Source organism: Anopheles coluzzii, chromosome 3, assembly GCF_943734685.1.
Source record: "Anopheles coluzzii chromosome 3, AcolN3, whole genome shotgun sequence".
In the NCBI taxonomy this organism is placed as follows: domain Eukaryota; kingdom Metazoa; phylum Arthropoda; class Insecta; order Diptera; family Culicidae; genus Anopheles; species Anopheles coluzzii.
The window spans coordinates 50,331,598-50,356,769 of record NC_064671.1 but is presented as its reverse complement, the minus strand read 5'-3'; the positions used below and the strand labels follow the sequence as shown (position 1 = coordinate 50,356,769).

The 25,172-nt window shown below is 40.0% G+C and overlaps 3 protein-coding genes across 12 annotated transcripts in view; 1 reads left to right on the top strand and 2 right to left on the bottom strand.

The window, feature by feature from the left end:
* Window positions 1-1,071: 1,071 nt before the first annotated feature.
* Window positions 1,072-16,334, bottom strand: LOC120957350 (uncharacterized). Of its 6 annotated transcripts, none has more exons than XM_040379514.2 (6): window positions 15,407-16,334; window positions 14,779-15,339; window positions 6,586-6,789; window positions 6,336-6,476; window positions 5,036-5,944; window positions 1,072-4,950 (listed from the first exon to the last, which is right to left on the bottom strand). In XM_040379514.2, exons 2-6 carry the CDS (start codon window positions 14,878-14,880, stop codon window positions 2,059-2,061), a joined length of 4,248 nt encoding a protein of 1,415 aa, XP_040235448.1. In that variant the 5' UTR covers window positions 14,881-15,339; window positions 15,407-16,334; the 3' UTR covers window positions 1,072-2,058. The 6 variants fall into 6 exon arrangements, with proteins under 6 accessions (XP_040235448.1, XP_040235450.1, XP_040235451.1 ...); XM_040379516.2 differs by having other exon boundaries at window positions 15,653-16,334; XM_040379517.2 differs by having other exon boundaries at window positions 15,882-16,334.
* A 351-nt stretch (window positions 16,335-16,685) lies between these two features.
* Window positions 16,686-23,471, bottom strand: LOC120957080 (thyroid adenoma-associated protein homolog). The gene is made up of 11 exons (XM_040379050.2): window positions 22,976-23,471; window positions 22,826-22,893; window positions 22,409-22,764; window positions 19,305-22,329; window positions 19,094-19,218; window positions 18,868-19,021; window positions 18,423-18,796; window positions 17,619-18,347; window positions 17,349-17,533; window positions 17,072-17,241; window positions 16,686-17,011 (listed from the first exon to the last, which is right to left on the bottom strand). Exons 1-11 carry the CDS (start codon window positions 23,085-23,087, stop codon window positions 16,775-16,777), a joined length of 5,535 nt encoding a protein of 1,844 aa, XP_040234984.2. The 5' UTR covers window positions 23,088-23,471; the 3' UTR covers window positions 16,686-16,774.
* Window positions 23,472-24,158: 687 nt separating this feature from the next.
* Window positions 24,159-25,172, top strand: part of LOC120954641 (dystrophin) — a 29,335-nt gene continuing 28,321 nt past the window's right edge. For 2 of the 5 annotated variants that reach the window (XR_007452601.1, XM_040374739.2), the window contains exons 1-2: window positions 24,159-24,556; window positions 24,686-25,172. The exon at window positions 24,686-25,172 is cut by the window's right edge and continues 913 nt beyond it. Coding sequence is in view for 4 of the 5 variants with exons in the window: in XM_040374739.2 (XP_040230673.2) it covers window positions 24,942-25,172 (231 nt within the window). In the remaining variant the exon portion in view is untranslated. The remainder of the gene's footprint in view (window positions 24,557-24,685) is intronic. The other 3 variants (XM_049609197.1, XM_049609196.1, XM_049609195.1) reach the window with 3 other exon arrangements.

Below are 25,172 nucleotides of genomic sequence, written 5' to 3'. Positions count from 1 at the left end.
TCTTCAGCTGAATTGATGTTTCAGCGGCCTATTGGAACAGTTCAGTCATTATTACTACCTCCAGTTTCACGGTCACGAAATGCCAGAAGCTGGTAGAAAATTCTTCGCTCCTGGAGAAGCGGTTTATGCCCAAGTCCACCGCAATAATTCCTGGGAGTGGAAACCGGCATCAATAGTCGAACGAGTCGGTAGAGTGAATTACAACGTGTTTTTGGAAGACAACCAGCGAATTAATCGCTCACATGCAAATCAACTGAAGAAGCATCTACAGGAGGAAACATCGTGTGGAAATAGAAATTGTCACGACACTGGAAATTTGTTAACTATTTTCTTTGAGGAATTTGGATTGGGAACTCCACAGGCAGTTGAAAACTCAATTGAAATGACTGAACAAGAACATTACTATTCAGCTGATGAAGAGTCCGCTGAAGAAATTGAAGGAGAAAATTGGCAAACATCACCGTCCACAGTTACTACTGAAGCCACTCCACCGATGCCTGCATCTTCTGCTCAACCCGTGATAGCGGAAAGACCTCGAAGAATTCGTAGGCTACCAGCCAGGTTTGAGCCGTATTGGCTGAATTAAGGGGAGATGTTGCATAGTAACACGCATAACGCAGTAACATTCCAAGACTCGATCAGAGTACACATTGAGTGAATAAAGATGATTCCATTCTGAACTAAGGAATAAAGCAGTTGTGTTTTTCTCAAGATATATTCCCTGCGACATATACCAGCTTCAAAGACTTATTTTCCCCTGCAAATGAGTACTTTTATTTGAACTGTCAGGCAAAAAGCAAGCCTTCCCGGAAGCCTCCAACAATGGAATTCCCACAATATACATACCATATTTGGCTTATCTTGTAATCGTGATATTCTATTGGAGACCCGAAATCAACTTTCCCGAAGAATAACAACCACGACTGTTTTATTGTGATACGTACTGCAAACCAAAAGGATAAATTAGCCTGTTAACCTGCATGAATCCTGTAATCCTGATCCTGCATCGGTGCCATAGACTGAGTTCGGTAAATCAAGTACAGTAACCTAATTGAGTAATTGTTTTATCGATTTGATGTTTAAATGACTTCTTTATTAATTTATTTAACGTTATATACCTTTGCAACGATACAAATACAACACAAGTGTACAGAGAGCGAGCAGCTTTGAAATCGATGAATAAAAGTAGTGCAACAAATTTTGGGGAGGGAGCTTTTGAAGTAACGCGACGTTCATGAGCATGACTCTTACATTCTACTCGCATGCTTCCATGAACTGTACCGTAGCTTCAATATGCTTGAGCTTAGAATAATAACTGCGAATATGTTTGAGGAACTAACAATGGAAGGGAAATCCCGCTGGATATACGTTGGTCAATTAGTATGTTTCAACTATTATTATTACCAACTATTTCCAACATTTTGCACCGAATCATGCCACATGCACAGCTTAGCTAAACATTTCCACATCTCCTTTGCGGGCGTCTGTTCATTTCTGGTGCGAGGACGAGGACAAATTGATGGTCAGGAGCAAGTAAATGGTAGTGTAGACCATTGCGAATTCCGCTTGTTTTAATTACTACATGTGTAATACACAATCAACAGCACTGTTAAGTACCTCAAATGTCAATATGTCCTCTTAAATGTTGCTTCCAATTGTGTTTTATTATTACCACTGTGTATGCGATTCCTTAAGTGTTATTAAATCGTAACGTGTTGTTATCTATGGTCCGAGCATATTGCGAGCATAGCATATTGGAGTATACAAGTATGAAATTAATGTTAAATGGATTTTTGTTGCTGTTTTGCGTGGTTCAATTTATCAACTATTAGTTTTTCTTGCTTGCACAAGGTTGCCGTAGTTAAGGCGGCATTGATAGATAATACGCTCTCTTAAACTACATCCCATTTTTGCTCGAACTTCGTACTTCACTTTACCTTTTCTAAAGACGGCCTTGGCATAATATTCGCATCGATGCAGATGTGCCGCTTCTGAAAAGTAAGGTAAGGAAACTCAGACCAGTTTGTGAGTAGTCGCAGAGCAATATTTGCCATGATTTTATCCGTCATTATCTGGTACCACGCTTTCTGGTCTCACTTTTCGATCCGTTGGGCATTCATCTAACATAGGAGTAGTGCCTGCTGGAGCCGCTGTTAAAGAAGACGAGGACGAGCGCAACAGAGGCCTACAATCGTCAGCCAATTCGACTGAAGAGACCATCATATCGTCGTGCGCCCCGACACTTGTGCTTGAGTTGGCGACTGTCCGTTCATGCTCGTGGCATTCGCATTGACAATCTTCCGGATTGACATAATTGTACACTTGACCATCCAGAGCCGTTTCTCGACGATCATTCGTGTAACCGGCACTGTCATTGTTGGCGTTACGTGTTTGCGATAATGGTTGCTGTGGCTTTTGTGGTATTGCTGTTATACGTTTGGGTGCTTTTCGCAGTTCTGGTATAGCTTCCACATCGATCCATTTGTAACCTGGAGGCGTGACTGTGTTTGCCGACGATGACGAAGCGGACGCTTTACGCGGTGGCAGTGGTGGCGGCGTTGGTGAATCTTCTGATGCAATTCCGCGGTTACTTATTACCATTGAGGACATCATCGCCGTCGTTGTCGAAGTCGATCGATATTGTCTACCCGTACTTCCACTACCAGCAACACTAGTACTTCCACCCGCATTTCCTCCCGCTGTCGTAGTTGTCATTGTAATAGCCCCCAACGATGAGCGATGCTCAAAAACTCGGGATCCCACTCCTGATCCGGTCCCATCGCTGGACTTTTTGACCGGTAGGCTAATACGAAGCTTTGCCACATTTGAACTTTTTGGTGTAGACGTGGAGTCGTGTAATGTTGCTTGCTTATCTCCACCGGTGGTAGAACGTACTGTCATGCCTCGCACTCCAGCAGACGCCGAACGATCATGGCAATATTTATCCAGTGAGCCTGGATGGATGGGTGTTGTTGAGCGGGGTCGTTCAAGAGGATAAGTCTTCAAATCGATCTGCGTGCGCTCCTTTGCTGGCACCAACTTAATGCCTACCGGTTTCTCTTCCGGCAATGTTGTGGGAATATATGGTAATTCGTCGTCGAATGATTCTTGAAAGACTAGACCAGCACTTTCGTGATCCTCGATCGCGAGCATATTTGGTCGCAGAGCATGCCGTCCCGTTTGTATCGAAGCGGAATCAAATTCCGAATCCTTTTCACTTTCTGACGACGCCATTCCGTCGTCGACAGTGGCACTGGAGCCTGGCCGTTCAATCGATGGCGTCTGATCATGATCATGGTGCTTTTGACGATGGACATGATTGTGAAGCTGATGATGATGATTTTGATGTTGGTGTTGGTGATGGTGGTGCTTTGTATCAATACATTCGGCTGGGCTAGTACTACTGCGTGATACTATTGGAGCTGCTTCATCATCTATTGCTTCTGCACTCTTATGTGAACCGTAACTGTCCCGCTTCTGCTTTCTTTCTTGTTGTAGCTGCTGCTGATGCTGCTGTTGCTGCTGTTGCTCTAGCTTCTGTTGCTGTCTTAACTGGTGCTGTTTTTGATGTTCATGTAGTTCCTTCATCAACATTGCTCCTTGCGCCTGCATGACCTGTTGAGGTGAAGATGATGTTGTTACACTATGGGCTGTCACTAGGTCGTTTGGATGCTCACTACAATTACCGGCCAACAGTTTCCTTGTTTGGGTGCCTTCGCCACCAATGACAATACTACCGTCGATCAACATGTTGTTGCTGTCTCCCCTATGCGCCTGCTCGCACTGGGCTTTCTGTAGCGAGGTTTCAGAACTTTGGCTTACGGTTGAGCTGTTACGGTTCATCTCTTTAGTATAATCTTTCAAAGTGGTGCTGAATATCTGCTCCTCACTGCCAGAACCCATACGCATTTGAAATAGAGCCGCCTGTTTCTTACGCATAGAAACACTTACCGAGGACGTTGGCGCTTGATTCATTTGTTGCATTCTATGAAGTTCTATATCTACCGTTTCCTTGTTTTCCGTCGAAATAGGTACAGGAGATTTTGGTACTTTTGATCTAGATGCAGGTGGTGGTGGCGGTGGCGGGGGTGGCGGAGGCATGGCCTGATTACCGTGCCTTTGTTCCTGTTTTCTGTTAACAGGTTCAACATAATTGTTCGTTGATGAGTGGGATTTTGCTTTAGAGCATTTTTCACCATCATCGAGATCTTCACTAACATGTTTTTCAATGCGCTGTGATAGCTCCCCAATAACATTCTCCCAGTTATGTGAATTATTTTCCTTATCCTCAATTGGGGATTTTAGCGGAATTATAATACTACCGTCCGGATTGTCAATCCTATAGCATTTGAGCGGAGGCATTGGCTTGGGCCGATCATGTATCGTAACTGTCATATTGGCAATGCGTTGCTGTTTGGGTGTTTTGGCGTGTTTTTGAATGCTACTGCCATGCCCTGTGGGTGTGCCTGAAGCGGATACCGACACTTGCCTTTCAAATGCACTTCCTCCTGATGCTGCAGCTGCTGCTTCCATAAAAGAAGATGATGTTACACCAGCCGCACTGCGGAATGAACCCAAACGCCGTTCCTCTGGCGGCGTGTGCAGTGGAATATGTATACTTTGGCCATCGAGCGGTGTGTCATAGTAGCGCAATCCTGTCGATCCAGGTGATCGTGCTGCAGCGATGTTGCTTTTCGTATGTTGGTCGTAACCAGGGGAATTGGAGAAGGATTGCCCAATACCGTCCGCTGCCGAACCCATTGGCGAAGGAGACTTCGACTTTGGGTCCCGTTTAGATTTGAACATTTTCAGCACCAGCTTCTGCTTCGACGGTGTCGAGTTGGCCGATGCGGTAGGTTGATCTGTTGTTTGATCGTACCTACCACCAAGTGTGGTCGATTCATTGGACGCCGTCGATGTACGCTTTTTCCGGGGAAGGTGCTGCTGTTGCTGTTGAAAATTATTAGAATGGTCAGTGAAAATTGCCTCTATAAATTTAAAAAATGAACAAAGAGTTCTTTCTGTTAACACTCACGTTTGCGGGCGACGGCGATCGGGTAACACTGGACGCACGTGTTCGATGTTGATCGTGGGTTGACGCCACCGAAAGTTCCTGGACGCTGTCCTTCGGTTTTTCTACGACACGTTCGTTGTCTGCAATGCCGTTATCGCTGTAGCAATGATCCGGTTTAAGCTTAATTCGTATATACTCTGTTCCGCTTGGCATGACACCAACTATTGAGTTCTTCAAATCACGCGGTGGAATATGACGCTTATTGCCAACGCTACGGCTTGTTTGATTTGTTTTGATATTTTGTATCTCTAGATTGTTCGCCGTGCTCATGCCGCAATCCGACTTACGCCGTGTATGACCCATCATAGTACTTTGTTGTGCTGCAGTTTGAACATCTCCACCACCAGGAGGTGGTTGCTGAGGAATGTTTTCTTTTTCTCCTCTGTGGTGACCATTTCCTAGGGCGGAGCCAGCTATCCCTGCGGAAGATAGTACGTGCACTCCTTCCGCTAGAACTGCTTCCGTCGGATCTTTCTTTCGGGACAGTATGACTTGTTCTAGCATCTTTTCCGTAGACGGCTCCAGACTACTACCAACAACACCACTTTCAGCATAAGTCTGTAGAGGTTTCGCACCGCAGAAAGAGGTTTCTAGTAGCATCTTGTGAGGCGAAGGTGACCGTGAAATGCCAGAAACAGCCGATGTAGCCGAAAGTTTACTGTTAGCTGATCCCTGACTACCAACACTTGAAAGCCGGCTAGTACGCCCAGAAATGGACAGGAATGCCACTACCTCAGAACTGGCAGAATCTTTACGATTATGTTGCTGTTGCTGCTGATGCTGGTACTGGTATTGCGACTGACTAGGCTGTTCCTCTAGCTTCCAAATGATTGGTGAGTAACGTTGTGTGGGGCAGGAACCGTAGTTTATCTACAAAATTAATTAGATCAATATGACGTACGTTTTTCTAGTGACTTTTTTCAAGTATTTAATTCGAATTTTGTATACAAATTTTATAAACACGTAAAATCTATTGACGTTCGTAAAAATGGCCTAATATTCTAATATATTGTATTAAAATAAAAAGGGTATAGGAATAGGATATTACATAAAAAATCGCTTGACTCGAATACTGGAGTTACGCTAGTACTAGGGATTTCGTTTAACAACGAATAGACACTATTGCACATTACTTAGGTTTCAAACGTATCTTTAGCTGATGTATTGCGGGCCTATATTGCCATTAAACAGATAAATGCGCAAAGAATTTCACGTAAGAGGTGTATATTTCCCGTTGGTGTTAGCTACGATTGGTACTTACTTGCGTATTAGGTTTTTCTTTCTCGCGATTACCCTTCTCCGGTTCCATAAACTGCAGTTCCTCGGTAGAGTTTCGTAAGTCCAGCGTGTCTTCCTCACGAAAACCAAGTACACCCGAGTCTTGCAACGTACCTGTACCGACCTGCGCCAGGTAGATCGATACCACATTAAAATAAAAAAAAAGTTTAAACTGATGATATATCCTTCTTTGTATTTATATCTCTAAACCACAGAAGTTGCCGAAAATTTACCTGCTCAAACACATTTTCGGGACTACTGTCTCTACTGTCATGATGAGACGAATGGGATGAGGCTCTACTGATGTCGATGCGTGGTGTTGCAGGTATCAGCGCCGAATGACCTTCGTATGGTTTTGTCGGCGAGCCACGAGACGAATCAATTGATGATTTTTCATGCGACCAGCGTTGCAAATTATGATGATTTTGCTGCTCCATCTGGAGATACCGAAATTGCATTTGAGGTTAAATGACATTATGGAACTTCACGAAAGTGTTACTCATAATAATATTATTATTATCTTAAATTAACAAACTCTTGTACTTCATCTTTGGCCATCTATTTATGACTTTTTAGTTTACACATTGCAGGACTGCATAGTCAGTGAATCATAAGTTATGACTACTTGTCATGAACAAGATAAGACAACGAACCATTGAGTCCATTGAGGTTTGGGACTATGTTGAGGGAGCATGCCATGTATATCATATGACCTGCCTTGAATGAAAATAATTCGATTTGTTTTATGTTTTTTTTGCAGCAAAACTTTCTATCGTATTTACAAACAAACCAAATGCAACATAATTGCAACCTAACTTTTAATAATCCCTAAGAACGACTACTTTTCAATACTTTTTTTATAAATAGATTGATCAAATTATGCGATAATAATTTTAAAAAAACCCGAGCTTTAACAATTGAATGAAAATGAACGTGATAAATATTGTTTTTACGATATCTCACAAAATATACATCAAATCACAAAGCTTTACATAGCAAACGAGCTCGTTTTTTGATTTCAACACCTCACTGCTATCGTTCAAAGACCGGTTGCTTACTTGGCACTATGTAAAGTATGTTTATATGTATGTATATCGTTCAGCACAGTTTATATTGTTCAGTAAAGTAATCTTATTCTTCTTGTTTGTTGGCAGAACAGTCGTTGGCAATCGAGGCCTGCCTGCATAGGCCAGTTAAACGGTAAGCAAACTAAGCAGTTGTGTAGGCCCCGTTGATGTGGGGAATGAATGTTTAGTTCATGTACTGTTCCATCCATGTACAGTTGGTAGAGTACGAGATTCGCGAGGAGGGCCCCGTAAGCGACTAATCTTAGTCATCAACCTTCTCCCTTCCTCCTTCGCGTTCATCATGTACCGGGGGCCTCAACTATTCTTACAACTTAGGGACCCACACTGAAAAACCGCCACTGCCTGCCTGTACCATAAGTGGGCTATCAGGGTCTTATTGATTACTTGTAGTAGAGTAGTCAGTCTTACGTATGGAAAGAGCACGGGGCTTAACCCCATAATGGGAATGTTGTGCGATTTTATAACTGTACAACAAACAGGTCAATTAATAAACAATAATAATAATTGTCTATTCCCCAACTATTTATACTGGTTCATATGATAACATATTGCATTCTGATTACAGTTCACGCTCGGTAATCCGCACCTTTTTAATCCGCGCGCTAGATTATCGGCACTCTCGATAATCCGCACTTTTGACAACCAAATTCATGAGGTGAAACCGTGAGCGGGTTCGGACACTCCCGAGGTAGGCCAAGACCGTAATGTAGTTGTAGCGCCGGATAAGTAAGTTAATAAATAACGAGGACCTACCTCAGTTTTAAAAATCTTTTTTGGGCGCGCTGTGTATTAGTACTGTGGACTAGTACTGAGCCAAACGATTCATTTCACGACGCAACCCGGAGTTGAATGCGAGTCTTTTGGAATCGATTCCAACCGATGGGATCAGCGAGATCGTGAGGTCGGAATCGAAATCAAGTTCGACCCGTGGTGCGGGTTAGTCGATGCAATGATACATAAGTGGCATCGACCTGTTGGTGCAGCCAGTTCAGGTCGGGGCTACCTACTTTGGCTTGACCCGAACTCGGAGTCGCTTATGTATTAATGCACCTACTGAGCCTTTTGGATCGATCCCAATGACTCCAGGACGCTGGTAGAAGCTCCTGGAGATGTGTGGCGGATCAAGACTAAGCGACCGCGCAGAGTCATCGCGTGTAAATTCTATATTTAGCCTTAACTCTCGAGTCACTGACTTCTGTAGGGGCTCCATTCTCTTCTTTAAGCTTAAGGTGATGGGTCAAAATGGTGTCAGTTTTGGACACTCCTGCAACAGGCTAAGACCGCGCCTTAGTAACGCCGGATGTAGAAAGTAGGCAGATAGGCTATAAACTGCGTAATGGTTGCAACTTTGTAAAACATTTCGTTCAACAATTGTTTCTTCTTCTTCTTTCTCTTCTGCTTTGACACAACAAGCGTTGCTGGCTGACGGCTGTTCTGCTTCTACAACTAGTGGACTTGTCTTTCAGTGACATATTTCTTAAGGCCGAGGTACATTGGCCGAATCTAGCGCATCTAGCGACGGCTTCTTCTTCTTCTTCTTCTTTGGCACAACAACCGCTGTCGGTCAAGGCCTGCCAAGTACCCACTGGTGAAGTAAGCTTGGCTTTCAGTGACTTATTGTTACCATAGCAGGATAGTCAGCCATACGTATGGGGGCACGGTTTATTCGGGACTTGAACCCAAGACGGGCTTGTTGTTACTTCGTACGAGTTGACGACTGTACCACCAGACCGGGCGACGGCTAGTGGATGCTTTTTTTTGGTCATTGAGGGAATGATCGTGCCGGTTCTCCAATTTAAGTAGTTTATTCACCGTTTTAATAATGCAAAAACGATTGAAAGACTTGCACAACATGTTTATCAATCATATTCAAAGCTTTTCCAATCCAGTTTAATTAAAAAACATGAAAAAATTACATATTTTTTGAAGCGGCTCAAAATTGTTTGGTAACATGCTTCGGTCAGCCGCCCCCAGATGCGCTAGTGAATATCTAAATTACACTAGCGAGTACGGTCGATGTGATGTACCCCGGCCTTTATCAATAGCAGAATAGATTGTATGAGGATAGGACTTCGTATGGAGGCACGGCCTTTTAGGGGAAAGCATTTGAAATATGCAAATGTTTGTAGATGTGTTGTGTTTGTATTCTGCCATATTCTCCAAGATCTACCGCATGGTGAACCTCGTTGATATGGTCGGTATAATTTATCAACAAAACATAGTGCGGGGCCATAATTATTGCAGGAGACTTTCAACCACAAAGAGATCGAAATGAAAATTTGTTTGTGAGCAGAGAAAATGTCAGTTCCCAGTTACTGGAAACCTTAAATGTTTATATATTTCCACCTTTCACGTAGTGAGTTTTAGCTTTATAAATTTTAGATGTTTTCCTTAATTTTTTTATTGATTTTATTTTATTTCACACGATATGCGATATTTACTGAACTCACTGGTTGAACTTTGATTCCCTGCCAACTACTGAATATGTGCTTTTTAGTTGGCACGTTTATCCATAGGGGAAGGTAGGTAAAGACAGACACGATAAGGGAAATGATAAAAATCTAGGGATATATAAGTGAAACGACCATGAAAATGTGCATATATTATCTTACACTCATGTTTTATCAGAAAATGTGTTAAAACTGTTAAGTTTCCATCGATTTTTGCGGTTTTCTTCATGAATAAAAAACATGTTTTTTTCGTTCGGTTTTGAAATGTTCGGGTAAGACGGACACCTGATATGGGAAAGACGGACACCATGAAGGGTAAGATGGACACCTGTAGAAAACGTTGGAAAGTGAAGAGTTTTACAGTACAGTGGAGCGCCGTTTATCCGGGCTTCTCGGGACTTGACTTCGACCGGATAAGCGAATAACACGGATAATGAGTCAAATGATATATTTTATCACCAATTTCTGATTAGTTCTTTTAAAAAATTCCTATTTTTTGATAAAAATAACCCCGTTTTTATTGACTTCATGTTTTTTCCATGATAATATTTGTAATTTGCCATGAATTATAGTGTCTTTCTGATTAGTTCTTTTAAAAAATTCCTATTTTTTGATAAAAATAACCCCGTTTTTATTGACTTCATGTTTTTTCCATGATAATATTTGTAATTTGCCATGAATTATAGTGTCTTTTTTGTTATGATAATGTGCTCTTATAACCGCTTTTTTAAATATCCTCCTCATAACTCAATGTCACATTTGTATTGAACTGTCATTTCTCAACAGCACGGATAAACGGAAAGCCGGATAAAAGGTACCCGGATAAACGGCGCTCCACTGTATTTTAACTGATTCTATCGCTTTCCACGTCCTGGTACGTTTATAAACCAATTCTTGGCATATTACAACAACGATTCATTCAGCCGTGGCTTAGAAATTGTAAGCACTGGTTCTAATATATCGTAGAATGCAGCATCTAAAGCATTATTGAAATATCGCGCACTTCCAGCTGACGTTGCTCCAGCTTACAGAACAACAGTCTATAACTTTCTTTAAGGAAATCACTCCGCGAAAAGACCACGACCACAGTATTTTTAAGGGACTTGTTAATAGTTTGATCCATTTTCCACCATGTCAGTCAATTAAACATTTAAGTTTTGTAATCCCATAGAATTTCTTATCTATTCCTGAACAATGTCGTATCAATGCCTCATCTTTTTATTGCTTAAAGATGTTCAAGTCGTGACAAGATATTGGATTTTGTGAAGCGCCTCATCAGCGTCGAGCGAGTAATAGCATAACGAATGGCTACTATTTTGAGCGTTGTTTCATTTCTCGCTTATATCAATACTTTCTCTAGTTGCTAATTGGTTTATAGCTTCGGAATACCCTTATTTAAGGTATTTGAAGAAATCTATTTATCACCAATTGATATAAGAAGTAAAATAAATCAATAAGTTCGGTGTCCATCTTTCCCTACAACAAAGTGTCCGTCTTTCCCGCTTTGGTGTCAGGATGTTTAAACCACCAGAAAACAACATTTTGTATAACTTTCATTCTCGTTCTTTCGCCAGTTTTTTTCATTAATGATCACGACAACCCAATCATGAAATAAATTCCGGAAATATAAACAATACAAGTTGTAGAGCTTAAGATCGGCAGTAGTTAAATTATATCCGCAAGGGTGCACATGATTGAATATTTATTTTGTTCGTGGATTTTACCAATTTTGCATATATTATGCCAAAAATGTTCTCAAATGTGTTGTTCAACTTTAACTTAGAATGCTGCATTCTTGATTTTTTCGAAAATTACCATTTTGATGCATTTATGAGAAGTGTCCATCTTACCCGCAGTGTCCGTCTTTACCTACCTTCCCCTACAAAAATTTTCTGAAATTTTATTGGGCAAGCCATGAGATTTTAGTGATTTAAAACAAAACGCATGCATTTTTTCCATACAAACGCATGCTTTTTAGTTGAACTGTCAGCTAACTATAGAGCTTTCAACTAAAATGCCTGAAAACTAAAAAGCGTTCAACTATTGAATTCTGACTGTAGTAGGATGAGGCTGATGAACGAAATGTCAAATCAAAAACAAAAAAAAAACGTTGTTTAATGCGAACAACCAAAATCAAAATAACTTTATAATGTTGGATTTCTTGCATTAGGTCCGGGTCTATGAACATGTTGCGGCAATATTTGTTTAATGGCAATGTTTTATCACAAATTCCTGATTTTTTTTTAATTTTATTATACTTTGGCAAAACTCAGCCAATTTTTATTTACTTCATATTTTTCAATGAGAGTATTTTAAATGTGCCATGAATTAAAGTGTGTTTTTGTTATGAAATTGTGCTCTGATAACCGTTTTTTTCTTTTTCTTCTTATTTGGTCGATAGGATTTGACCTCCTATACTTTCAACCGTTTTTTTTTCAAATATCCTGCTGGGCACGAAATGTAATTTCTTAACAGCACGGATAAAAGGACTGCCGGATAAAAGGTACCCTGATTAAAGGCGCTCCACTGTATTTGCTCACAAAAGTATGTTAAAATTAATTTGAAATTATTTTTTATCCATTTGGTATGTAAACAAATCCTAAAATGTTCCTGCAACAAATAAACATGAAACAAATCGATTTCTTTCTCTTGTCACAAAAATGTTCCCGCAACATGAGTTTAACAGTTCGTGCATACAATATGGCAACAAATGTTCCCGCAACATTTTCATAGTCCCAGGCCTTACTCACTTCTACCATTAAACATAACAGTAAAAAACAAGTTTTATGACAATTATTAGTCTGACAACGTGCACAGAAGTTCAATAAAAAATGGATCTTTCATTTAAAATGCATAATAAAGGCAATTTTAACCAACCATTATTTGGTAAAAATATTTATTTTAATTAATTTTTGGGTGGCACGATGATGGCATGATGACAACAAGAAGACAGTACAGTGATAGTACTCCCTCATACAAAGTTTATCTTATAATAAATTCTAGTAAAAGTTTAAAAGTGCTTAAAACACCTATCTCAACGAGCATAGTTTACAGTTTTACATAAAACTTGCATGATTGATGGATTATGAAGCCATTTGATGTATAGGCATCGAACATAACACTACAGGTGACCTCCGAGATACGACTATATTTGGGACCGGAAAAATGTCCCAAAGCAAGGCGTAAGTCGAAATACTCGTATGTCGAATATTTGTTAATATACAGTTAATAACCGAAGATGGAGAGTCTAATTTTATGACATCGTGTATTTTATTTAAAACAATGTTCGATAATTATTAATTTTACTCTAATAGCCGTTTACACGATATAGATATTCAAGAACGGATAGTTGGGGAATTTCAATGACAACTTTAAACCGTCAAAATTAAATCGTCGTATCTGCGAATCGTCGTAACTCGGTGGACGCCTGTACTTTGGCTTGTTTTGTATTTATTATAATAAGATTTTACAGTCCTTCCCCAAGTTACGCGATACTCGAGATATGCAAATTCGAGGTACGCGAATTTTTATTTTTGACAGTTTATTTGTCAAATAAGTCCAATTTCATCAAATAATTTTAAAATCAAAAATAAATTGCAATTTTGTTATTAGTTTTAAATTACTAAAAATACAGAAATGATCAAATTTTCTTCTTGCATGAAATAAGTAATAAAATGCATAAAAAACTAAATTGAATCAAAAATAATTATTTATTAACTATATTTTAGCTTAAAAACGTGATATTCGACATACAATAAGCGAAAATCCGAGTTACGCCAATGTCTTTGGCGCGCATTATTCGCGTAACTCGGAGAAAGACTGTACTCAAAATAATCCCTCGCTTGCACCGAAACAATGGAAAAGAATGCAACTCATTACAAAATGGTTCCCCAATTACTGTTCTGTTTCAGCATAAGGTTAAGATCGAACAATCAGGAATTGGCCTACCTTGAATGGAATGTAATGTATGATTACAGCAGCATTAAGGCGAAGAGAGACTCTTCAAAAGTGCACTCTGACCTTAATTTGAATGGCACGAGTGGTGTACATACTAACTGGGTTAAATCTTGATATCATGTAAAAATTGGAGAAAAAATACGGGAAGCAAAAGAGAAAGCAATAGAAATGAGCTAAACATGGAAAACACAAGACGAGAATGCTCATACGAGAATGCGAGGAAAACTCTGCGAAGAGAAAAGTACAGAGAACAAATAATCTCGAGGAAAATTAGGTTTATAGAAATACATAACCATTCATACAGTAGGCGGAAAAAACAGCAATCCTGTTTGAAATACTTAAAACCCAAATGACTAGCCTTTAAGAAGAGCTTGTAAAGTTGTCTTTCAAAGAACGGACAAGAACTAAAAATATGGCACCTTGCGGTTTTGATCATCATGACTTTTATATCAAAATATGAAAAGGCAATGAAAAAAAACAGCTACCAAAAAGGACATTGAACAGCAACAGCAGAAAAAAACAAACCAAATAGCCTAGAAATCCCGCCCCTATATCACAATGCTGACCTCTTTTCGATGTTCGAAGGATCTATTTTTAAAACACGAAACCGCCTGACGTGATTAAATAATCGGGTCTATATCGGACTAAACGAAGCAAGCCTCATGTGCTACGCTCGGCATCTTAAGGCTCTCCGCAAACAACACGACAATTTCGATACTCACTTTTGCCATGACAAACAATTCATTGGCTGTTTCTTTTTTTTAATTGAAAAAAGTGCATTATGCATTACTAAATGTTCAAAACCAAGCAAGGATCGATAACAACTAACCGCACATGTACAATGGTGACGTAATGTTAAGAGGGAATCCTTCCTGTTCGATTGAATTATACAGGTTGAAGAATATTTAAAAAAGTGGTATATTTTAGTTACCTGTGCTTTTTCTTCGGCCGATGTATCTTCCATTGAGGCTATTGGTGCAGGACCAAGGCGTTTCTGTTTGCGAGACGATGGAGACGACGATGCTACATTCATCGCGTATCAAATACAACTTGGAGATTTAGTACCGCAGCAAGGAAGGATGAAGGGAACATAAAGGGAATGAGGAGAGAAAGCTACGATACCAGAAGGAGCTCACTCTTCGGCACGGCAGGTGAAAAAATAGCACGAAGAACTTTGCCTCGGATTTGTAATGAAAAGCTTTCGGTATTGTTTTCGCTTCTTCTATTCACTGTAACCCACACTTGCCGTTTGATCAATCACTACAATGTTTCGACCCGTGGTTTATCTGAAATACCAGTAAAAATCGCGCCTAGGCCTACTGGAATTATTAACGGTTAACGGGCACATCGTTTTGCCTCGTACTAAAACACAATCGAACCGATAAGGAGGACGTCAGCAACGATGACGGCGTGATGCAACTGTGTTCGGCATGTATTGATCCATTCCTCAAATTCCGATAGCTTCCGGAAAGATAGCTGCAGCATGTGTAGTCTGCAAGAAGAACATCGAGAATGGAAAATGACACCAGAGGACGCACTACGGGTGCTTAGCTAATCACTTGAATAGGTCGACGAATGCTACCAGGAAGCTTTCGTATAGTTGAAAATTCATCGAATATTATTCGATAACAAGAACTACGGCAAACTTAAACTACTTTTCGTGAGTGGCTGCTTTCGTTCACGAAAAGTTACACTTTTGCACATTTAACAAATAAAAGACGCTCACACAGATACGCACATACACACACACCCTCACATGCGTGAGGGTAGGCTGGAAAGCATACGCACTACACGGGTACACGTACTTTTTGTGAACAGGATCTTTTAGGCACTTTTGCAGATTAATAGATTTGTACTGAATCATAAAACACGATAGAACAGATTTATTTTTTTTCTCAATGAATCTGTTTTACCTCAAAGCTTGAGCTTCAATCTTATGCGAACTTTCATTCTCGTTGCATCATTGATTATTCACTAGCACTGCCAAATCTACCACAGTTCCTTCGCGCTCTTCATTTTTTCTCAACTTGGTACCTATTTTTTCCACATGAGGCTTCCGTCGTTCAAACAATTCGCAGCAATTTCTTCATTTGTATGGTGGGAACGGAATTGTAGACGATGCTTCGGCAATTATGACACTAAGTTGCCTGTGAACTTGCAGATTCTATAGCAACGTGGAAGATTTTTCCCTGCAATCCAATAAGGCGCATGTCGGACAGTGCTGGCGCCTTTAAGCAGAGCTGCCTCAAACTTTGCTTCTACCGTGCACGGTATTTTTTTCAATGCTGGTTCTGCTTACCATGATGTTGAAGTATAACTGCACAAGAGCTTAGTAAACGATTGACTATCGATTTACCGCGGCTCTTTTTGAACAAGAATCCCTCGGTCGTTCTGTCTCGACTGAAAGCCAAAGCCCGATGTGGGGGCTCGTTGGGACTCGTACTGCACCGTTGAGTTTAATCGCGCATGAGTACAACAGTCGGGAATTTAGCTTTTGGTAAGAGGCATAAGACAACTCGTGCCACATCGAAAAAAAAAAAATACTGCAAGGTAGGCACGATACATGACCCGTATGATTTTCGTGTGTTGATTACATGATCGAGTATCAAGAGTATCAGGAATAGTTGTTATAAGACGATAACACATTTCATGACAAGATAGTTACAATTATTAAAATCGATTAAGTAAAATGATAGAACAACGAGAATTTCCAACAGAATTTATGAACGCAATGCGATTCCTCTCTTCTTAAACCTTTAGAATAGTTAATCCAACAATTTTTTTATGTAATACTTACAAACCCATTTTCATTTTCAGTTCATTGAAGTTTACTTCGTCTTTGGTTTCACATTTATAGCTGTTTATTTTTTTTACAAAGTTTGTTTTGTTTAGTCAACACACAATGTAGTATGAAACGGAGGCTGTTCTTATAGAACAATTCCAATGAATCTAGATGATATTTTTGCGGTTGATTTTAAGAGCTCCCGTATACAGGTCGGTTGTTGCAGATGCTTGTCGACAATCTTTTGAATTTTATCTATATTGCTGTCCAGTGTGTAGTCCGTATTATTCAATTCTATATGTTTTAGCTCGGCTATACAATAGTCTCTAACTAATTCTAGCTCACCGTAGATATTTACTTCATTTTTGTCGAAAACTTTCATCTGAAAAAAGAAAATAAAATTGTAATAGATATTTTTTTAAACGAACAAATTTTCACATACTTCAGATATATCGTCAATATTTGGAGATTCGTCTTCCGCCTCCTGCTCTTTCATTATCCATATAACGACGATAACAGATACTACCTGATTTATGGTAAACTTATGACCCACCATTGTTTTGGTCAGTAATCGTAAATATGCACTTTGTGCATACGTCGCTACTAGTGGTTCTGCAATTTTGAAAGTGGAATAAGAAAGATATTTAATAATCGTGTGATGTCCAAAACATGTTGTATCTGTATACTGAATTTGACTAAATATATGGTTAATAACTCACTTTGTTTCACTTTTTCGACCACTTGGTGAAGTTGGCTTACGACCATTGACGCTTTGGCACGAATACTAGAATCATCGTCACTTAGTAAATTCAATAGAGCAAAACTGAAACTTATGTATAGATTAAGCGATTTTCCTTCGAAAATTTTTCTGCCCACTATATGCAAACACTCCACTGCAGTTAACCTATATGAGTAGAACATAAACCCATGATGTTATGCTGGTTATCATACAAGTTAGATTAGTTGTTATCGTAGCGATGGTTTCTTACCTAATGGGTTTCGATTGATATGCAGCAGTAAGAGTTGGTACAAAATCAACGTTCAACGTGAACTCATTTGAGCCCTTCGATTCGTTTTGCAGCATACGCTTTAAACAGCGGAACATGGCACTACGCAGTTGATAGGGTTTACTGTTTGCTACCTTGAAGATGGACTGTATCGCTTCACGGGCGCTTTTCCCGTCCAGCAATACGTTGCTCACTGCCACGCCACTATAACTTAGCACTAGATACGCCTTCACCTGGATTGTGTACGGTTGTTTGTGGCATTCATCCAAGATGAGCCGTCGTAAACAGCTGTGGAAATGTTGTGAACGCAACAGTTCAGCCTTAAGCCATCGTAACCGATCCGGCTTAAGTTCGCAAATATTGCGGAAGTAAAACACCTCCACAGGAGTGATATCGTATTCTTCACAGTGCTTTCCAATGTGATCAATATCCAGCACTAGCAATATTGTGTTTAACATGGCTTGTATGTACTCTGGCGATTGCTTCTTTTCACCATCTGATTCAATTCGCAACAGGAAACATTGTGTGCTTCGAATGGCTGCTTCATCATCACTATACAGATACATAAACGTCTTCAGCAGAACTATTTTTTGAAATACCAACGGTTCGCCGTAGAATGTTCGATGGTGAGCCAGATTCAGCAGATAGTCTATAATGTTACTCAGATCGTCTATAAACTGGTCATCTTCTGCGATGATTATATGTTGGCACCTGGAAATGAAGATGATAAAACAAGTCATATAAAAATACAAGAAATCTTTCCGATCTTTAAGATAAACTTCATACCGTGCCAAAATTTCCAGCAATATATCCAATATGGTGCTGTAAATAATAAAATTGGGTTTCACCTCGAACAGATAATTAGAAATAGCTGTGTACAGCTCAATCCAATTATTCAGCTGTCCGCTCGATGTTGCTGCAGCCACCAAGCCGGGATTTTTCGTTTTTATAAGGCATAAAATCTGCAACAATGCTCCGTGCAACGAGTTAGGATTCACATTGCGATTATTGGAACGATTTAAACTTTCCAATAATAAACAAATGCGATCAAACATAAGATCCGGAGAAACGATGATAGATATTATCTTTGCCGCTAAGTAACGAGTTTGTAGTTCTGCACAACCGGAACAAATAGATACTAGAGGAACGAATCTCGAAAGCTGTAATAATATTGTGTGTGTTATATTTATAATTTAAGCTTGCAATGTAATGCAGAATCATTAACACTTACTTTCAGGTTTGACTCACTACCCTCCAGGGCCGATGGATAAAGCCGGCTCAAAAGCAGTAATAGGGGGTGTAGCTTTTTGCTTCTACTACCCTGAATTATAATTTTACTAGCCTTTTCTAGTTCGAGCACAAAATAATCATACAGCATGGGATATCTGTAAACGTCAAGCAAACATTGTTATATTAAAATCTTGTCTATTCATCTTTACCAAAGATTACTAGCTTACCGTAAGAAAAATATTCTTCCAGTCATTTTATTGCGAATGTTTAAATTCTCCGAATCCTTTGTCCTTTGTACTCCGAAAACACGAACCATCAAGGCGGAGAATAACAAGGTCGATGAGTTACGTTCCTAGATAAGCACAATTTTGATTAGCGAAATTAATTTAATCTCAACAACTCATCTAGTCAATGGGAATACTTTAACAAACAACTTACCGACCATGACTCAGCTTCGTAACCGTTAATAGCGCACATAATTCCTTCCGAGACGAATTCTCCTACTGTTTCGCCCAAATCGGTAGATCTGAACAACGAACGTAATATATTGAGCGAATGGGTACGCGTCTGACTACTTGTAGTACATGAGCGACAAAGCTCGAGTAAGGTTTTCATGCAAAACTGCAGCCCTTTCGTAGAGCTCACTTGTAGCTCTGAGGTGATCAGAGCTTGGATAATAAAAGGTATGCCCGCACTGCGACGAGTAACACATAATTTATCCAAGTTGATTTCAACAACTTCTTTGTGAACAAGCGGTGGTACGGTCTCCGTACTGACGTTTCCAGCAATGGCGTTAATCAACTCTTTGATCCAGCGCATTGGGAGCTGATGAAGTTCAGTGTGTGGCGACCCCCAAAGCCGTAAACATATTTTGGAAAACCCTATATATGCTTGCTCAAAAGCGCCCCTATGCTTCGTCTCTGAAAGTAGTTCGATGAACTGATTTCCAATACCTAAAATTTGCTGGCAAGTTAAGAGTCCGTTACTCTCGTTCTGAAATACGGTACTTCCGGCGTTAATGATTGGTGAACGGGATGCGATATCACCTAGTATCAACGATATTTCCTTTATCGTTCGCCAAGAGCAAAGTAAAATCATTTGTGGTGTCGTTTCACGTTTCGCCCCATCGCCTGATTCTTCTTGCATTGCATTTGAAGCGACACTGTTGACATTATCACATGGCTGTACTTCATTCTCGTCGCCCATTTCGATGTCAGCACATTCATTAAGGTTTCGTTCTAAAAAATCTTCCAAAAATGTTCCTTCAGGGGAAGAATTGTTTGTTACAACTGATACAACTTTTGTTATACTGTCACAAGTACTAATTAAACGAGTAATTGACGTTCGCCAACACTCATCTTCTGAGAGGTCCTTGAAGTCCAATTTGCTCAGCAAATGGCGAATGCAAATTAATGCTCCAAACATTGGATTCTCACGAGAAGCACGTACAAGCGAGTGGCTTGCCAATCTGAATCCTTGCATAAGAATTTCTTCGCACCACAGAAAGCATTGGTATACTTTTGCGGCGACGCTGCAGTTTGCTGAATCCATCTCTAGCCGGGGTACTTCGATTGTGTTGTTTACGAAGCAGAGATATTCAAGGTAATATGCGGCCGAGAGGGAATCGTTTGGCCGCGGGCTTATCATGAGAGTACGGGTGACTTCGTAGTTCAGTTCGTTATTGAATTGTGCAATGAATTGTTTTGGACAAAAGGATAGCACTTTCAATGAGTAATGTTTGTTTGACTCGTAACTGTCGTTCAGCGCCGTAAGCAGGATACGCACCTGCCTTTCATTCCACATGCTAGTGTTCTCGTCGTCGTAGAAAATGTAAGATGAAATTTGCAATAATTGCAGCAGAATTTGGAACGAAATCGCTCGTCTACTGTAGTTCGCACCGATGAACTGGTTGTCTATACAGAACTCATGAAGCCGTTTTACAAACTCGTAATAATAATGACTTTTTCCATCGATGTCCGATTTCTTTATGATGCTCAAAAATCCTGAACGCAGGCGATTTAGTGCGCTTTTCATGCATGATGTGATTTTTTGTCGCAGTGAAGCTGCTTGGACATTTATGTTCGTTTCCAAGAAAAATAGAATACATTCCAGTTCTTGTTTCGTGAATATTTCCGTGCTCTTGTGGCACTCTGTTATCAGGTACAAGGCGGACATACGGGTAGAATCGTCGGCCGATATCATTGCCTGTCGTATATCGGAGTAGGAAAGCAGATTTTTCCACATCACTTCTGTCGACTGAACTGTATCGAAAAGCCCGTTTTTACGAGCAATGCCTAATGAGGACAGTATTAAACCGAAGCTTATACCGATTTTGCTGTCTATCATGTATATGGCGATTGCCGGATACGCTCGTATCGCCTTCCTTATTAAATCATGCAACGTTTCTCGCACATCATTACCACTGCTTCCATCATTGGTACCATCAACTGTCTCATGCGAAGTTGTTACGTCTATTTCAACCGTTTCGTTAACTCCACTAATAGTTCCATCACGACCACCCTTTGTTATTTCTGTCAGGATTGGGTTGATCCATCGGTTAAACCATTCCTGTTTGTTCTCTTCATAAGAGTAAGACATCATGAGTGATTCGTAACAGTTATTAATGTGCAAATTTGTATTTGCATGATCATTACGGGTGAGCGAGCGCAGTAAAAACTCTGGAACATCTGGAATGGCACGTAGCACCTCCTTTGCCTTCAGAATTGAAGATATTGCACCGATCAACACGCACTTCGTGTTGATGTTAATTGCTCCATTACGAATGTAATCATAAATTATGCCATTCAAAGTGTCATCTAGCCTCGTTCCAAGCTGTATGGTACACTTCAGCAAATCTCGAGATATATGTCGTATGCTGTCGACATAATGATCCAGATGGGATAAAGAGTAGCGCAGGTTAATTGCCAGTATGTCGACAAGTTCCTTCCGTTCTGTGGTTTTGTAACCATCGAGCTTGAGACTTAGCAGACGTTTAGTCATCTGAAAAAAGCCGCGCGTCGTCCCAAGCACAATACTTACTTCCACAGAGTTTTCTTCGGAAATTTCCTTTAAAACCGTCGCTGCTTGATGGAGAACTTCTATGCCCTTCCAATCCGGACCAGCAAAATGTTCATTTTCTATCGTGCAGATAATCCCATTCACCAGACACATTTGTTTAGCTGAGCTATCCTCGTCGAACACCCGTTGTGCCAGCCGTAAGAATCGCTTTTCTAAATTTGCGTTCATGGCTATCAGAATGCCACAGTTTGTTTTCGTATCCATCGGTATTTCAGGGTTTTCCAACAGGTCCCAGCAAATCAGCACTAGCTTTTCTACATTTTTTTCACCTTCGTAAGATGCTTTTAATTGGTCGGGGAATTGCTGAAAGCACGATATGACGATTCTGATGGCAGAATGAATGAACAAACACAGCTCGCTTTTGTCCGATGGAGAAACATGTTCACTGTAAATAACATTAATATGAATTGTACTTTGTGGAAAAAGACAAATAATGTGTTTTTTTTCTTCATCTAGATACTTACTTCATACGTTCAAGATAAACCATGACGGATTTGTTCAGAAATTGAAATAGTTGCTGCAAACTGAGACGAACCGCTTCACAACCCACCTTGAAGTTTTCAAAACAGCTTCCGATGTTGCAAATGGTTGTATTTCGTCGTGTAGGCTCGCTTGAGCCACTTGAATCCTGCTCGATGCGTGCTTTTATGCTGTTTGCAATGCTTGTCGCTACGATTTCACGGCTGGCACTTAAGTTGCTCAAAGAACGAGCTATTGTGTTTCGAACGGCATGCTTTAGGGGTGCTTCCATGAACAAATTGGCCAGTGTTTGTACATGTAACTTTAATGAATCCTCCAGTCCCACCACAAACGACGAGTACTAAAACAAAAACACCGATTACATCTTGGACCGACGCCGAGATGAAATATCCGGAACATACCTCTTTCAGTACTTTAACTTGACCCTCTATAGTTTCCGATGAATTTAACTGGCTTAGGTAAGAGTTATCTGAAAAGAAACCCAATTTTCCAAACAGGTTTAGCAGATTCCATTTTGTTGTTGTTATTTTTACAGTGCTTCTTTACATTACCTGTTGTTAAATATACTGAAGGCACTTGGAAAAGATCCATTCGGATTTCGGAATTCTTTTTAACATTTTCGTTCGCTCTTACATTGGAAATGCGTAAGGATAATCCATTCATGTTTAATATTGTTTGAAATAGTGAAATAGTTTGAATTTCTATGAAAATGATAACCTCTCACTCGTCACTATGCAAACCAGAATAAGCCTTTGTTCGACAATCCTAGAAAGGCACCTTTACACATTCCACGCTTGTTGGACACTCTGTTGGGTAAATCTTCTTACAAAACCTGACCGTATGAACGGGAAAGTACTTTGCTGAACAGATTATTTAATTCAGATTTCTGGAGCGAAACACGTAGCACAGGTATCCAAACATTTGCTGTTCTTTTTCCTTGTCTTGTTGTAGTTCGTCGGAAGCTGTCAGAATGTGTCAAAATACGACCTCGTGAAAAATGCCCTGGATAACGTTCGCTCCTCGGCCAGTCATGTTGATAGATTATTGTTTATCGTTATGATCGATTTTTTTTTGCAGGTGTATTGGCGCTAATTGTTAGGCTGTATTGTTCCATCGATGATAATAGTTTGAAAAGAGTGCTAATTTTGTTGCTTTCTCACTTATTGTTTATACATTATTTTGTCCATCATGCGCTGACAGTTCCGAGGAACCCTACAAATGTTCCAACACAACACAAAAACAATAGAAACGGTGATGGCACGCGCGTACCCGTTGCGATTATTTACTGTACCACTGGCTGATATGCTGTTGTAATACAATTCGTTCTTAAATATGTATATGATGTCTTTACATATTTTAGTGTTTAGATGTATTGGCAGTTTTTTTTAAGATATTAGTACCATATAAGAAAGGAGATGGGCCGTTTGAATCGGTGTACTTTGCTGTCACTTTGCTTATCTACAGCAACGGAATGGGAAGCATTGCCATGGGATTTTCATTTTATATTCATAAAACGTTTGTTGTTTCAGAAGAAAAAAACATGAATGTACAATCGATAACTCAATTTAAGTTAAAAGTCTGGTCTCGCAGATAGGTCATCATTAATCTTTGAAAGTCAATTAACACAAGAATATCCTCACACCAATGAGGCTAACTCTGCTGCTCTGATTATTTTCAAACATAACAACGAAAGGGCCGACTAGACATAGCCAACTATGTTCATTCTCTTTGAGGTATTGAAATTGATATTGCATAGGATTTGTTTCCCTAGTTTGATGGGTCCATGTATTCATTGCGCATGTCCTTTTGTAAGCCGCTTGCAGGTGGTTCGTCTCGTTTCCGTATCGGTTGCTAGCAAAAAGGACCGAGAGCAAATGGCTGTGGCTGTGCCAAGAGCTAGGGGAACATTTCGGTTCTAATTTTCCATTTTTCGTATCACGGTTTATTTTACACGGCAATCGGTTGCAAATATAAATGTATAAAGTGCAAATGTGTCGAGTGTAGCTTTGTGTGTACGATTGAACATGAACGCTGTTTCGGTTCAATGATGAAAATTTATTAGCCGAAAGATAGTGATCATAACACATATCAAGCAGTGATTAAAAATATCGAGCCCTTTAGCGTGCCTGGTGGTAGGTATTTATCAAGCTTGTACCATTCGAAGTGTAGAGAAAACCTCGTAACTCGTTCTAAATACATGTGGAATTGTGGGGCGCGGTTATTCTTTAGGGGTAAACTATTTATTTCTCACTTTTCTTGAGGTTTATGAAGAAAGTAAAATCGAACCTGATTTCGACCCCGTCGAGTGGAAATCTGTGTAAATTTGCCAGGACGCGACTGTACAACAAATTGCTGCAATAGTATAGGAATGTTCAACGTTGATTCTTTTTGAGGAGGAAAAGCACAATGTTTTCACAATTGATGTTCATTTATCACAAGCGTTAACTAGCAGCATTAGCTGATGTGACTAGAGTGTGTGCCATTTTTTTGTCGGTGTGAAAAATACAAGTGTAAGTCATGGATCAGCATCAGTCCGTTGCCTTGAAGGAAACGTATACGCGTCCCGCTGGTGTAGAATCATCCAACACGCATCTTTTTCGTGCAAACCATACAAAACCGCCTGAAATACCTGTCCGTGTCGGTGCAGGGAGTGTTAAAGCACCAGAAATACCTCCAAAGAATCTCACGAAACGACCAACCACTATTGGAGCTGCCAGCAAGGATGAAAATATTCCTAGCGCTGGTATG